General features: G+C 44.7%; 2 protein-coding genes across 4 annotated transcripts in view; both read left to right on the forward strand.

Moving 5' to 3' along the window:
* Window positions 1-5,498, forward strand: part of LOC311094453 (ovomucoid-like) — a 100,976-nt gene extending 95,478 nt beyond the window's left edge. The window contains exons 1-6 of one of the 2 annotated variants that reach the window (XM_084132415.1): window positions 4,173-4,234; window positions 4,611-4,636; window positions 4,719-4,825; window positions 4,942-5,026; window positions 5,105-5,211; window positions 5,315-5,498. In XM_084132415.1, coding sequence (XP_083988541.1) covers window positions 4,195-4,234; window positions 4,611-4,636; window positions 4,719-4,825; window positions 4,942-5,026; window positions 5,105-5,211; window positions 5,315-5,372 — 423 coding nt within the window. In that variant the 5' untranslated portion in view covers window positions 4,173-4,194 and the 3' untranslated portion in view covers window positions 5,373-5,498. Of the gene's footprint in view, window positions 1-4,172; window positions 4,235-4,610; window positions 4,637-4,718; window positions 4,826-4,941; window positions 5,027-5,104; window positions 5,212-5,314 lie in introns of those variants that run through there. The other variant, XM_084132416.1, reaches the window with a different exon arrangement.
* Window positions 1-16,660, forward strand: part of LOC311094454 (serine protease inhibitor Kazal-type 1-like) — a 129,884-nt gene that overhangs the window by 54,370 nt on the left and 58,854 nt on the right. The gene's annotated exons all lie outside the window — the stretch shown is intronic.

A 16,660-nucleotide genomic window follows, 5' to 3' on the forward strand; every position in this document is an offset into this window, starting at 1 on the left:
TTACTAACTCATCAGATATCAATTTGGGGTTAATTGAGGACATAAGGTGTGCAACTGACTATTTTACAATTCACAGAGTTTTGTTTGTTGTGTTTTGAAAATGGTACAAAAAATGCTTGTGATCTTTGTGAAGACCAATGAAAAAGCTGCAAATGTTTTTCCTGATATATTAAAGATTTGGTTGGCCGTATGAACTGCTGTGATAACATTAGGGAATTTTGTGCACAGTGTTTTGAGAAAATTATGCTTTTGATTTGTAATTTGTATGAAATGAAGGAGAATTTACTATCTGTTTAGGACAATTACAAAGTGTACAGATCACTGTGTTAAATGTTTTGAGAGCAGTTACCTGAGTTTGGAGAAATGTACAAAATCGATTGAGAAAAACTGTAATAGTCCTCATTTCATTGCTTGAGTCATTACATACAACAATGTTGAACTAGTTGTCAAAATCTGTCAAGCAAATTTTACACTTTTTTTTTTAATCTTTTTTTTCCCTGAAAATGTCTCCTAAATTGAATAATTCCTCTCAGGTGAATCTCAGCTTTCACGGATGAGGAACGTCTGGATGTGCATGAATGATTACAGTTCTATGCATGTTGTATGTTCAGTTCCAATATGTACTGCAATATTGTTCACAGTTGTGCACAGCTCTACCCAAAGGGAGTTTATGTTTGTTGTTTGTGTATTTTTTATATTTTTGCACAATGCTGTGAAATAAATAGAATTGCAAAGAGCATATGCAGTAAAAATGTGAAACATACATATTCAGTGTCTTGTACTCAGTTACCTCACTAAATACAGTAATGTGTAACTTTACTGTATTTTTCAAATGGCTGTGCAAATAGTATATAGTGCTGTCTTGAGCATTTTCAGGTAGTGTCACCAAGATCTGACTTTTTTGCATTGGAAAACATTTACAGAGTAAACTGTCATAATGAAAACATGACCAATCTTGTTCATAAACGATGGTGTCAGGACTTTTCATCTTGATGACACTGACACTTTCATTGACATGAATACTTGCTTTTGAGGAGTGAGCTATCCATTTTGAGCAAGTGACACACTTTTGCAGGTTATCAACTAGGTTTTGCAGTTTGTACTAATTGTTTTGAGAACTGCATTAACTGTTGTGCAAATGTAAATAGTGATGTGAGAAATGCACCAAAGCGACTGAGAAAAACTGTAGTTGTGAAACTCCAGGTTTATTTACAGCACTGTAGGCTGCATATCATTTTCATTGTTTTTTGTTTGTGTTTATATTACAGTATATTATGCTGTATACATTTTCTTTTTACTCTGATGTATGGAAGCTACATTATGTGTGTGAATGATAATGGTTACAATTTCCTTGGCAGTATGAGTGCAATGTGTGATGTCAAACCTTGGAGGCTACTCTTACCCTAAAATCCTATTTCTTTTTTTCAGTTTTATACACAATTGTATTCTGTTAGCTAGACAAAAAAAAACAGTACAGTAATTGTCAACGAAGGACTGGGCTAAGACTGAAAGGTGGACACGAGGGATATTTCAATGGTCCTCTGCCATAGTGACAAAACATCTAAACATTTTGACTTGCAGTGCTTACACAATGCCAAAGGGACGAAGCATTTTGGGGGCACTGACTGTTTAGATGAGAAGGAAATGTAGTTTTGACACATGAGTGAACTGTTTTGGGAGAGGTATGAACTTTTGCAGGTGAACCATGGTGTTGTGCCGAACCATCCACGTTATTTTGGCAAAAGCACCAAGAGTGTTGAGAACGTCCGGTCTGTTTCAAGAAATGAGCCAAAGCAATTGAGAAGGATCTTTGCCATTTTCGTGGCACTGACTCTTTATATGGGAAACAAATTTAGATTTGAAGCATGAACAGTTCTGGGAGAGATATGAGCTTTTGCAAGTGAGCTATAGTGTTGTGCTGAACTGTAAGACTGTTTTGCCAAAAGATCTTAGAGTTTTGAGAATGTAATTTCTGCTTCAAGAAATGAGCCAAACCAATGAAGAAAAACTGTAAAGTACTTTTTCCAACTATTAACAACATATGTTAAACATATCAAGATCAACATAAACATTTACCGTACATAAAATAAGAATAAAAATGATGTAGACTTGTATTGAGCTGAGCAGGGAGACCCTGGTGTGCTGCTGGACCGGGATGGCCACAATAGAGACCCTGGTAAGGCCTCCTGCTGGTGGGACATCATCTGGGACGGTCTCCAGAGTGTTCGAGTGGATATTTCCACTATCCAAAGTTGCCTACCAACAGGTTTGCAGGGCTGACTCAATCGACGGCTGCCATGTCACTGAGTTTTTTTCATGTCACTGCCATGAGTTTTTTTTTTTTCAAAAAGAGTATATTTCTGAAAAAAAGAAATTTTAATAACTACTAATATTGCATTGGGGAAAAACTACTAAAATCTTAAGTAAAATTATTTTGCATACTCTAATGTACTTAAACTATCAAAAGTAAAACTAGAGGTATGTATTCAGGGGGGAAAAACTCCTTCTCAGGGTTTTTATGATCGTTTTGTATTTATATAAGGCTACTGCATTTTACTTCTGAATATTTTCAAGGTTGTTACATTATATTGTGTAGTTTAATGTAAAATCATATGTGAGGGGAAAAAAGTACTCCAGTAGGTTACTTCACATTTGTACGTGAATACTTAACGAAATATGCAGTTCCGAAAATTAAAGTAACAAAATGTAGGCCTATTGTTAGAATATTAACAAATTGTTGCTAACTACAGCTGCGTCCCATATCAAAGGGCTCATGTGAAGCGCTCGGACCGGTCTAGCCTACGGAGGATTGTTCTTGTCGCCTGGCAACTGTGACTGACAGCTGCCGATGACGAGCGCGAGAAATACTGGACTTTTTTATATTCAATTGGGTTTTATATACACAGGTTTCTTGTATACAAACAATACCGGATGCGCGCGCATCCAGGAGGCAGAAAACCGCTATCTGTTATGCCGAGTTCTGTAAAAGAACATTGTAATTAACGTAGATTTCGCATTGTTTGTAATTTCTTGTTGACTCAATAATAAACTGCAATTTCAGAGTTGAATCTGTTTGTTTGTGTTTCATATTAATATAACATTATGTAAAACGTCCAACTGTTTACGAATCAAAACCCAGACATACTGTGATGCATACGAATTATCATGTTAGACTAAGTTAGTAATAGCCAATGTTAGCAGTGCAGCATCTATAGAGCCTGAGTTTGCTTTTAAATAAGTTAACCTTGTTTACGTTACTTTACGACCTGCAACATTTCACAACACATATAACGTTACTTTACTGTAAATCAAAGATTTGACTATGGATTATGTGGGAAGCCATTAAAACTTACTCTCAGCAATGATGAGATCTTGCCGGATCCCTACGCAATACATGACGATCTTTGGATTGTGGCTGACAAGAAGTGGCCAGCAATTGTATGGCCTGATAGAGATATATATATATATATATATATATAATTATCTTATTCAGACACCAAGTGTGTATACAAGAGATATGATTAGAGCATACAAATCCCTTGATGCATACAACTACGTGCTATGTGGTCATGTGCAGCTCGTCAAATTATGAATAGAAAGAATATAACATACAACTTCCTCCTTCTGTCCCACTCTTCCATTCGCCTAGATTTGGAATTACTTACAACACGTATAATTTAAATGAGCAGATAAAACACAACAGATAGGCCTGCATGTAAATAAATTACGCAACAACTCCTTGGCATTTTTACTTAGCGACAACACCACCACTTTGCTACTAGCCTAAACCCTTTACTCCGGTACGAAGACCGCGGGTCTTTTGCCTCTTGGTTGCGTGCGCAAGCAGTGATGACGTCGCCGAGAAATCCATGTATTCAAACAGGGCTAAACCGAAAATACATGATCCGGCAGCGCCGGGGCTGAAACATACTTACCATGTCCTCCAGTAAAATATAAAACGTAAAAATGACAATAGCCAATTCTGGTTCCAAAGCTGTTTACCTAATTATATCAAATGAATTATCAGGATGGCAGCTGTCCTCTCGCACCGGTGCTTGGCGCCAGGAGCGGTGATCGGGAACACCTGGTTGCGCAATTAGGAAATCCTACGAAGGCTTATTGTATTGATATAAATAGGCGGACCATTTTATCACTGATCATGTCGTCAGTGAGTTGACTTTCAGGTTGTGAATAATGTTTGCACGAGGAATCATCGTCCTTCTCTGCGGCCTAGGTGAGTAATATAAATATAATTTACAAAACAACTGATGTTAGGATGTTGGTAACTTGCCACATGAGGACCTGCGATACACACTGACACTCAGCAACAGTCTAATTTGGCTCATAATGAATCAATGTGATTGTTTTAATAAAGTATGCACATTCTTTAGAGACTTAATTCACCATTGCTAAAGTAAGACAAATGAAAGAGTGACATTCAGACATTAAGTGTTTTTTGTTTTTGTTTTAAGTATAGTTCACAAAATTAAAAGACTAAAGATCTGTTTTTGTGAGGAAAAAAACAAGAAGTTAGCATGTATGTTATTTGATTTCCTTTTGCCATATCATGATCAACTTTAATCCTTGTTTTTCCTTCTTGACTCAAACAGTGGCCATATCTGATGGAGCAAGAGAGGTGAGAAAATAAAGGCTGTAGAATTGCTTTCCTCCAGGTGCAAATAACTCAAGTTGTTTTTTTGTTTGTTTTTTGTGTCAAGCCTGATTGCAAGTACCCATCTGGCGGATGCCTAGATATAGATGAACCCGTGTGTGGATCTGATGGAATAACATACAGCAATGAATGCGAACTGTGTGCTGCCATCAAGTGAGTTTAAAAATGCATGTATTTTATAATAAAGTACTGTAGGTTTAAAAACAGTTTAGAGTCGGACACTTTCAAACTTTAATCTTCAATTTAACTTTTTTTTTTTTTTTTTTTAGGGATTTAGGCATTAAAATCTTAATCCAGAATGAAGGCCCATGTGTAAATGCACAAACAGATGACATGTATGATGAAGAAATAGTGGTGAGTAAATAAAGGCTGTAGAATTGCTTTCCTCCAGGTGCAAATAACTCAAGGTTTTTTTTCTTTGTATGTGTCAAGCCTGATTGCAAGGACTATCCTGACGTATGCCCAGAGATACTTTCACCCGTGTGTGGATCCGATGGAATAACATACGACAATGAATGCATGCTGTGTGCTGCCATCAAGTGAGTTTAAAAATGCATGTGTTTTAAAATAAAGTACTGTAGGTTTAAAAACAGTTTAGAGTCTGTCAAACTTTAATCTTCAATTTAATCTCTCTCTTCTTAGGGCATCAGGCACTCAAATCTTAATCCAGTATGAAGGCCCATGTGATCCAGAGGAATGAAGATCGGGAGTGACAGGAATGGCACGATGATTCAGCTTGACAGACCTTTAGTCAGCTACTCATGTCTCATTCATTATGACCTGAATGTGTAATGGTTTAATCCATTAATAAATGTTGCATATTAAAGCAGTTCTGTTTTCTCCCTCAAATCTTGGAAAGACAAAATAAAATGGGTGAATATTGGAAGGAGGTCCCCGAACCAAATCAAGGGCAGAATATCATAAATGTGTTTTTTTTTTTTTTTTTTTTACTCCTGTTAGATTATTTGTCAGGTGGACTATCTGCAACCTCGAAGCTTTCAGTTGGAAACCGAGACCGTGTAATACCATAACACTCAATTTTATTAAAGAAGGGTCATATTTATACACAAGATAAAGCAGATTCATCCACAATGGCCAGGCCATCCAGTCATATACTCAAAATCAACCTCTGCCTTATAGGGCATATTAAGAAATATAAGAGTTGTCAGATGTTCAAATGTATTTCAATTAATTATAAAATGGCCCTGATATGTCACTAGACATTAAGAAATCATGTGCTATACACCGCTCTACAGTAATTTGAAAGTGATTGCAGTACCAGTTTTGGCCACAATCTTACATACGGCTCCTTTAATGGTTTCTCCCACAAATCAGTATTTCTCTGTAACGTCTGTGACAGAACGCAGCTGTGTTGGTTCTGTTGCTGTTTCTGCGGTCTCCTCTTCCTCCTTTAGGATTGGTCCTGGACGTAATGCAAGGCTGTTGGTTGTTGGACTAGAGAAGAGACCCGGACTGTAAATTCCTCTGGATGAAGCTCTCTGTCTCTGTCATTGCTCTTGACTGACTGTTGCTGTGCTGTGTGATAGATGGGGATTTCTGTGCTCTTCTTTGTGTTTAACTGAGTGCTGTTACACACTTTTGACACAGTTTGCCCATTATGTGAAAACATCAGTGTCCCGTTGATCATATCTGTATTCCTTCTTAATTATTTGAGAAGCCGAGGGGGGAGAAGCTTTTGTAGGCCAAAAGTCCATCACTTTTTCTCCTGTTTATTGGTTGAATAAGGAGATATGTCATTGTATGTTGTTTCTTTTATTTGGTTCATAGGGAAGTTAGTTTTTTGTGTGGGAAAGTTAGTTCTACCAAAAAGACTCAGGAGGATTCTCGAATAAAATGGATTTTATTTTGTGAAAAAAAGTAGATTTTTGTTAAAATCAAAAGAATATTGATAAGAAAATAAACCAAAGAACAAGAAAAGAAAAATGGGTAACTATTGTTTCGTCATTTATGTTACAGCCTAACCTAGACCAGGGACCGCAACACATTGTAGGATAAAAAATGAAGACTAATTTATTAATTTGAAAATACACTGCTCAAAAAAATTAAAGGAACACTTTGAAAACACATCAGATCTCAATGGGGAAAAATATCATGCTGGATATCTATACTAATATGAACTGGGTAATGTGTTATGAACGAAAGGATGCCACATCGTTTGATGGAAATGAAGATAATCAACCTACAGAGGATTGAATTCAAAGACACCCCGGAAATCTAAGTGAAAAAATGATGCAGCAGGCTTGTCAATTTTGCTGAAATTTCATTGCAGCAACTCAAAATGGTTCTCAGTAGTTTGTATGGCCCCCACGTGCTTGTATGCATGCCTGACAACGTCGGGACATGCTCCTACTGAGACGACGGATGGTGTCCTGGGGTATTTCCTCCCAGATCTGGACCAGCGCATCACTGAGCTCCTGGACAGTCTGAGGTGCAACCAGGTGATGTCAGATGGACCGAAACACAATGTCCCAGAGGTGTTCTATTGGATGTAGGTCAGGTGAGCGTGGTGGCCCTTCAATGGTATCATTCCTTCATCCTCCAGGAACTGCCTGCATGCTCTCGCCACATGAGGCCGGGCATTGTTGTGCACCAGGAGGAACCCAGGACCCACTGCACCAGCATAGGGTCTGACAATGGATCCAAGGATTTCATCCCAATACCTAATGGCAGTCAGGGTGCCATTGTCTAGCCTGCAGAGGTCTGTGCGTCCCTCCATGGATATGCCTCCCCAGACCCTCACTGACCCACCACCAAACCGGTCATGCTGAACGATGTTACAGGCAGCATAACATTCTCCACGGCTTCTCCAGACCCTTTCCTGTCTGTCACGTGCTCAGGGTGAACCTGCTCTCATTTGTGAAAACCACAGGGCACCAGTGGCGGACCTGCCAATTCTGGTGTTCAATGGGAAATGCCAATCGAGCTCCCTGGTGCTGGGCAGTGAGCACAGGGCCCACTAGAAGACGTCGGGCCCTCAGGCCACCCTCATGAAGTCTGTTTCTGATTGTTTGGTCAGAGACATTCACACCAGTGGCCTGCTGGAGGTCATTTTGTAGGGTTCTGGCAGTGCTCATCATGTTCCTCCTCGCACAAAGGAGCAGATACCGGTCCTGCTGATGGGTTAAGGACCTTCTACCGCCCTGTCCAGCTCTCCTAGAGTAGCTGTCTGTCTTCCTGGAATCTCCTCCATGCTCTTGAGACTGTGCTGGGAGACACAGTAAACCTTCTGGCAATGGCACGTATTGATGAGCCATCCTGAAGGAGCTGGACTGCCTGCGCAACCTCTGTAGGGTCCAGGTATCGCCTCATACTACCAGTAGTGTCATTGACCCTAGCCAAATGCAAAACTGGTGAAAAACAGTCTGAAAAAATGAGTAGGGAAAAAATGTCAGTGGCCTCCACCTGTAAAACCATTCCTGTTTTGGGGGTTGTCTCACTGTTGCCCATCTAGTGCACCTGCTGTTAATTTCATTAACACTAAAGCAGCTGAAACTGATTACCAACCCCCTCTGTTACTTAACTGACCAGATCAATATCCCAGGAGTTTAACTGACTTGATGCTATTCTCTGATTAAAAAGTGTTCCCTTTATTTTTTTGAGCAGTGTATATATATTTTTTTTTTTTCAATATCTTTACAAATAGGAATTTATTTGTCAAAAATAAAAAGACAACAATTCCTGAAGAAATAATAATAAATAATAAATAAATAAAAAAAACATCAGCAACATGTATAGTATAATCAGGTATGTGCAGGATTGGAGTCCCAGCTGTGTCAGGAGTCTTTCTGCGTAGAGTTTGTATGTTTTCTCCGTGTTGACGTTGGTTTCCTCTGTGTTTACCCCACAATCCAGAGACATACAGGACAGGTGAATTGGAGATTTTAGATGTGAGTGTGTCATCCCTGTGATGGACCGGCCATCTGTCCAGGGTGTTTTACTGCCTTTGACCCGAGACACTGGTGTAAGACTGGAAAAACTGGAAGATGCAGAGCAATCTGGCCAAGAGAGGACTACTCGCTGAGAAAACAAAGGAAATTAACATTTGAACTCTCTCTTGCAAAATGAGCATCCCCACCCAAGACGCAATAACACTGAGTCAATCACCTCAGTATCGTCTTAATCTACATCTCCTTCCCTTCACCTCCTCTTCCCCCATCTCTTCTCTCTCTCATGCGGAGATCACCTGAAATTTACCCAAAACTCTTGATGTGAACAATTATCATTCAACACTATACATGTTTGGTATCATTCAAAATGGTTCTTGCTGAAGCTCAAACATGCTGTGTAACACACAAGAATGAACCTCAGTGGTCCTGGAGAAAGCTCAGACTCACTTTTAATGTCATTATAAAATACAAATCTGGTTTGCCTGATCTCTCTTGTCAACAATTGCGCTACACTCTTACAAATAAAGGTTCTTTATTGACATTGATGGAAACTTTCTATTCCACAAAAGGCAAAGTGGAAAATATTTTATAGTGGAAAAAAAATTCTTCAGAATTTTGAAATGTTCTTCAATCTGAGAAAAAAGGCTCCTTTAAGAACTGCATTCCCCACAATCCTTGTCTGCACTCATCACTGTTCATTGCACCCAGCTGTTCCCCATCATGATTGTTAGTTTCTGTGTGTATATATACCCTGCCTGTTTAGTGTTTGTTACGGAGTCCTTGTTCTCTTACGAGAGGTTCTCTCGTATTGCGTAAGTTGCTTACGCTATGGGAAAGTCTTCTTTCTTCGAGATCTGAAGCCAAAAATTATCCTTAATTTTGTATTCATTGTCAACGCAGTGCGGCAGCCGGCAGACCAAGGCAGGCTGTATAAGCGTGCTCATTGGCTGCTCGGCGGCAACTGCTTAAGCCTATCAGTGAGCCTCGTGAAACGTGGCCTGTGTTGAGGGCGCTTCGCACCCTTCTAACCGTCAAGATGGGTGTGGCCAGAGTGTATATAACGAAGGCTCACAGGCTGAATATCTGATTTTCTTGTCTTCAGCGAAGCTCTTCGCATCGCTGGATCTTGAGAGCCGCCGCCGTTGAAACCAGCGACCAGCAAGCCTAGGACAGCGCCTGAAGAAGCCGGCCGCCTTCGCCGCCTTCAGCCATCCGTGCCTGCTACGCTATCCGGCGACATATCCTTTTACTGCTGTGTGTGTTCGCCTACTGCGACACATACTTTCTCTCATTCTAAAAGAGCACGAGGCGTTTTTCTAAAAATGCCTCGTTTTTTCCTGCGGCTTGTGCCGCGCCCCGCTCAGCAACGGAGACCGCCACCTCATCTGCGCTCTCTGCCTGGGCCGCGAGCACGCCGCCACCGCACCCCCCGAGTGCGAAGAACTTTCAATGTCGACCCTGCGGGCTCGACTTGAAGTTTTCGACCAAGCTGTCGTTCCGCCTGTCCCTGCCGGGCCGCGCAAGAAGAAGTGCCGCTCGCAGAGACCTCCGGACACTGATGTGACTGAGGAGCTCGCCGGAACTTCTCCCTCGAGCTTCTCTCTCGCCCTCTCCGCCCCCCCTCCTGCCGTTCAACCGCAGGCTCTCGCCCGCGCCGCCGCCGCGTCAGGGGATGAGGCGAATGAGATAGATACACTCTCTCTGTTCGAGCCGCGCTACTGCGCCGCTCACAAGGGATGGCAGAAGCGGACGGTCCTGGAGCTCTCTTTACGTTACAAGAAAGCTACTCCGTCCTTGCGCGTCACTCACCGGCGAAAGGAGAACAGAGTGTTTTCGTCCCGCCCTGGCCGGACCTACCTCCATTCCTCACACATTTCTCAGTCCCCTCTTGAGTTCAGGCGACTGGAATTGTTCATATTGCAGTATACGAGCCTGTTATAAATACACGCACGCCTGCAAGCAAACGCCGTCGCAAGACATGACGCTCTTATATGCTCGCTCTAACCAAAAACTAATGTATTCTCCCCTGTGGCTCAGTGGCAGAATCTTAGGCTTTTGCGCCAGGGATCCGGGTTCGATCCCGGCTCTCGCGGCAGATAAAAATGTATGCTGTTCGCTTCTCCAAGCTCGCGGCAAGCTTTTCTTATTTACAGAAAGCGAACCCGCTCTCCCCCTTGTTGGGCCGCGCAGATTGCGCCGTTCACAAGGGATGACAGAGCGGACGGTCACGAGCAACGTTCAGCGCGCGCGCCTCACTCACTGGCGAAAAGAGGAGAGAGAGTGTTTTCGTCCCGCTGTGGCCGGACAAACCGCCAATTCTCACACATTTCTCAGTCCGCTCTTAAGTTCAGGCGGCTGGAAATATTACTATTGCAGTAAACGAGCCTGTTTTTATTACACGCACGCCTGCAAACAAACTTGAGGTCGCTCACTTATATGCTCGCGCTAACCAAAAGCTATTGTGTTCTCCCCTGTGGTACAGTGGCAGAATTATAGGCTTTCGCACCAGAGACCTGTGTTCGATCCCGGCTCTCGCAACTGATTAAATTTATGCTGTTCGCTTCTCCGAGCTCGCGGCCAGCTTTTCTTACATACAGAAAGCGAACCCGCCTCTCGCACCCCTCCTACTCATGGTGCTCGATTATTATTGAGCCTCTATACACGAGGGAAGAAAAGACGGTTAAGTCCGGCTGCGGTTGGACCACCGTCAATGCTTCACGCTCTGTCAGTCCCCATTGCCATGGCTACTGCAGATGTTTACCTCGCAGCCAACGAGCCGGTATATCTATCCGCTCGCCTGCGCGCAACCACCGTTCTCACGGCGACCCAGAGAAATCTTAAATGAGCATAATGTCTGGTTGCACGGCTGACGCCGTATGTGTTTCAAATGCAGTGAATGTGCCCACGTTTCCGTGTTCACCCCAGAACACAAGCACTATAAATCCCGTGTCTCTCACAGAGCCCACTCTCATAAAGCAGGCAGAAGCCGCTCGAGTGTTAAAAGTAGGTCACGTGTCCACCTCCCCGTGCCCACACCTACTCACTGCCCGCTCTGTCACACGGCCTCTCACGACCGGTCATGTTTTAAATTAAGTCCTGTGCCCGCCCTCGAGCGCTCACACATACTAACAAACATTTCGCTGCGCCCGCGACGCGCGGCAATCAGAGCTCGGAGGCCATTCTGCCCCTGGCTGCACACGCGAAAGCGTGGAAAGCTATTCCAGGCGCGTCAGAATGGGTGCTAAGCACAGTAAAACAGGGCTATACTCTGCAGTTCGCTCGCCGCCCTCCGCGCTTTCAAGCGCGTACCGAGACCAGAGTGAATGGGGAAGTAGCACATCTACTTCGAGCAGAAATAGCTACACTTCTGTGCAAAGGGGCTATAGAACCGGTTTTCCCCTTCTATGAGCGAGTCGGGCTTTTACAGCCGTTATTTCCTCGTTCCCAAGAAGGACGGATCTCTCAGACCAATTTTGGATCTGAGACGTTTGAACAAAACTCTTATGAGAAGACCGTTCAAAATGCTCACAACCAGGCATATTCTCGCGCAAATTCGCCCGAGGGACTGGTTTATATCTCTCGATCTAAAAGACGCGTACTTTCAGATCCAGATAATACCCCGTCACAGGCCATTCTTGAGATTCGCCTTCGACGGTCAGGTATATCAGTACACCGTCCTGCCTTTCGGCCTGTCGCTGGCACCCCGTACATTTAGGAAGTGCATGGACACGGCTCTCGCTCCCCTGAGGGGTCGGGGAATGCGAATTCTGAACTACTTGGACGATTGCCTAATTCTAGCACAGTCAGAGGCCGAACTCATCGCCCACAGAACAGTGCTTCTAAGCCACCTGGACAGCCTGGGGCTCACGGTCAACTGGACCAAGAGCTCATTAGTGCCCAGTCAATCAACCTCTTTTCTGGGTTTGGATCTGGACACTGTGGCAATGACGGCCCGCCTGTCGACACAGCGCGCGCTGCATTCGACGCCTGGCCGCGTCTTTCCAGCCGGGCAGCACCGCACCTCTCAAGACATTTCAGAGGATGCTGGGATGTATGGCTTCAGCTGCAGCAGTGCTTCAGCTGGGTCTGTTACGTATGCGCTACAACACTGGCTGAATGCCCGAGTGCCTCACAGAGCCTGGGCTTCCGGCGGCATTCGAATCAGAGTGACTCAGAGCTGCGTTTCAGCACTGAAGCCCTGGTTAGCGGCTGACTGGTACCAGCGGGGAGTGACAATGGGAGCCATCTCGCACCGCAAAGTTATCTCGACGGACGCTTCCACCTCAGGTTGGGGCGCTCTTTTCGAGGGCAAACCGGTCTTTGGCCTGTGGTCAGACCAGGAGAAATGCCTCCATATAAACTGTTTGGAGATGATAGCGGTCGAGAACGCGCTCAAGCGCTTCCTCCCATTTATACAGGATCACCATGTGCTAGTCCGCTCGGACAACATGTCAGTGGTATCCTATGTGAACCGACAGGGCGGCGTCAGATCCAGAAACCTGTGCAAACTGACAGAACGCCTTCTCGTGTGGGCTCACCGCTCGTTGCGCTCGCTGAGAGCCGCGCACGTGCCGGGCCACCTGAATGTCGGTCCAGACAGACTGTCCAGAGACATCATTCCCCCGGGAGAATGGTCCCTGCACCCCCAGACAGTCCAGTTTCTCTGGCGCCTATTCGGCAGAGCGGAGGTCGATCTCTTTACGTCAAGAGACAACGCTCACTGCCCGAAATTTTTCTCGAAAAGCGAGGATGCGCTGTCCCAGACATGGCCCAGCCTCCCGCTGTACGCTTTTCCCCCGATCAGTCCAGTTTCTCTGGCGCCTATTCGGCAGAGCGGAGGTCGATCTCTTTGTGTCAAGAGACAACGCTCACTGCCCGAAATTTTTCTCGAAAAGCGAGGATGCGCTGTCCCAGACATGGCCCAGCCTCCCGCTGTACGCTTTTCCCCCGATCTCCCTGTTACCACAGGTCATTGCGAGGATCAGGGAAACGCACCACCCAGTGCTTCTTATAGCCCCGCGTTGGGAGAACCAAACCTGGTACCCAGAGCTGGTGAGGCTGTCGCACTCATCCCCATGGCCGATCCCCGTGAGAAAGGATCTCCTCTCTCAAGCCGGTGGATCGATCTGCCATCCCCATCCAGAACGATGGTCTCTGCATGCATGGGTAATCAACGGATACCCGTTGACCTGCCAGAAGGGGTCGTGAACACGATCACGCAGTCTAGAGCCCCCTCCACGAGACGGCTCTACGCGTCTAAGTGGTCGGTGTTTTCTAAATGGTGCGCTACTAAGAGCTTAGATCCACGTGCATGTGGGGTCCCACGGGTGCTCTCCTTCCTACAAGAGCTGTTGGACAAGGGCAGGTCCCCTTCCACGCTCAAAGTGTATGTGGCAGCTATTGCAGCGTTCGCTGAGACGACGCGCGGCCAGACATTAGGAAGGAACGAGCTTATTATCCGCTTCCTCAGAGGAGCCAGACGGATGAATCCCAAGCGGCCCCCCTCGGTTCCTATTTGGGATCTGTCCTTGGTCCTGGAGGCCCTGAAGGCTTTTCCCTTTGAACCGCTTGAATCTGTGGATTTAAAGTACCTGTCGCTCAAAACCGTTTTTCTGATAGCTCTGTCTTCAGTAAAACGCGTGGGGGATTTGCACGCGCTATCTGTTAGCCCTGCATGTCTTGAGTTCGGACCGAACGACTCGAAAGTCATTCTCAGACCGAGACACGGTTACATCCCCAAAGCGATTGGAACCCCTTTTAGGGCACAAATTATTTCCCTTTCGGCTCTGCCAGCATCTGATAATGGGGACAGTGATAACCCTCCTATGCCCTGTCAGGGCGCTGAGAGTTTACATCACGCGCTCCGCCGCTTTCAGGCGTTCCGAGCAGCTCTTTGTTTCCTTCGGCGGGCGCACCAAGGGTCTCGCCGCCTCGAAACAGAGCCTGTCCAGGTGGATAGTGGATGCGATTGCAGCAGCTTATGCCTCCAAACACCTGCAGTGCCCTCTGGGTATCAGAGCCCACTCTACTAGAAGCATGGCCTCTTCGTGGGCATGGTCCAGTGGAATTTCTATCCACGATATTTGTATGGCGGCGGGCTGGGCCTCCCCATCGACATTCGTGAGGTTTTATAACCTGGAAGTTCCCGCCTTACAGGCTAAATTGCTGTCAGTATAAGTGACATGTATGCTCTGCCCAGTCGCTCATGTGCAGACTACGTTCGCATGCTGACGATATTTCTGGCATGTTACTTAGGGTGAAGTGTTTTATACTCAGACCGGCTGGTCCGCTCTGTTTCTCATTCCCCGTTACGCGCTGTTTACCGGTGCTGGCCCGCGCTGCTGGCCGCCCATCTTCCACTCTGCTGCGCGGGGGGTTATTCTCTTCGTAAAAGACCGATGATGTCGCTCTTTTCTTCCCCTAATGTGTGCTTATGTACTGTGTGGGCTCGCGCTGCCGGCCCTACTGTTTTGCACTGATATATACTTATAGACCGGCGGCGCCGCTCTATTTTATACACTGAGTGAAGTGCTTTGTACTGTGTTGGCCCGTCTCTCCGACCGGCCACCTGTTCCAGCAGAATGTTTTCCCTGGTCTCCCTGGGTTTCAAGTGCTGGATGCTCGGCGCGCACGGCGTTGACAATGGGTTCCCGTAGCGTAAGCAACTTACGCAATACGAGAGAACCTCTCGTAAGAGAACGTACTCGGTTACCTAATGTAACCTCGGTTCTCTCTAGAAGAGGGAACGAGTATTGCGTAACCTGCCGTGTCGCGCCACGAGCTTTTGCGCTTCAGACTACGAAAACCAGATATTCAGCCTGTGAGCCTTCGTTATATACACTCTGGCCACACCCATCTTGACGGTTAGAAGGGTGTGGAGGGCGCGAAGCGCCCTCATTGGAGGCCACGTTTCACGAGGCTCACTGATAGGCTTAAGCAGTTGCCGCCGAGCAGCCAATGAGCACGCTTATACAGCCTGCCTTGGTCTGCCGGCTGCCGCACTGCGTTGACAATGAATACAAAATTAAGGATAATTTTTGGCTTCAGATCTCGAAGAAAGAAGACTTTCCCGTAGCGTAAGCAACTTACGCAATACTCGTTCCCTCTTCTAGAGAGAACCGAGGTTACATTAGGTAACCGAGTACGTTATACGTCACACCACGTTCTGGTTCTGGTTCTGGTTCTGGTTCTTTGGATTGCTACTTTAGTTTTGACCCCTGCCTGGACTGTTTTATGATTACGGATTACCCTATTAATCTGCTTTTGGATCTAACCCCTGTTTCCCGTGTGTGGATTGTGACAATCCTATGTTCCCTGAGAACAGGGAATGAGACACTGCGTCAGAACGCTATGGGCAACGCTTCTGCGTGAACAGGTGTCTGAAACGCTTTAGTCTTTTATTTTTTTATTTTTGTGAACTAAACTTTAAATCACACATAAAAATGCCTGAAATGTCACTTTTTCATTTTCATTTGTCCTACTTTAGCAAAGGTGCTAAACTTCAGGGTAATAATTCATGACTCATAATCACTAAAGAACATCAAATACTGCTGTTGATTTTAGGAAATAATGAAATAGTGAGTTGAACTTGAGGACTTGCTGCACTGTTTCAACTGCATCTCTTAACCTATGCAAAATATGATTTATAAAACTGCCAATGTATAAATATGATTTTAGCAATCGTTATGTGAAGAATTCTAATATAAATATAAATGAATAAAGTCAGGCGAGATGCAAAAGTGCTATTCAAGTCCAAGGCTAGCATTTATTTTCACATTGTCATGACAATGTTGTGATGAAATCCCTCAGTAACGATTGTACGGGTTTCAGTATTCTCACATGTCCAACAGGGCTAAAAACTGCAAACCTCACTGAACAGAAAATACAAACAACTCATATAATAGAGTTGGTTAGTCCCTGAGGTGGTTAATGATGATAAAGGTAAAATTTTTATACTTTTAGGCCCTATTCTGAATATTTTATTAGTGCCTCATAAAAATGTTGCAGATATTTATGCATCATATTTAAAAAAAAAAAAAAAAAAAAAAATGAACAGCCTTGGATTGGACGAGACAGATAA

This window comes from Abramis brama, assembly GCF_963993115.1.
Source record: "Abramis brama genome assembly, chromosome: 13".
NCBI lineage: Eukaryota > Metazoa > Chordata > Actinopteri > Cypriniformes > Leuciscidae > Abramis > Abramis brama.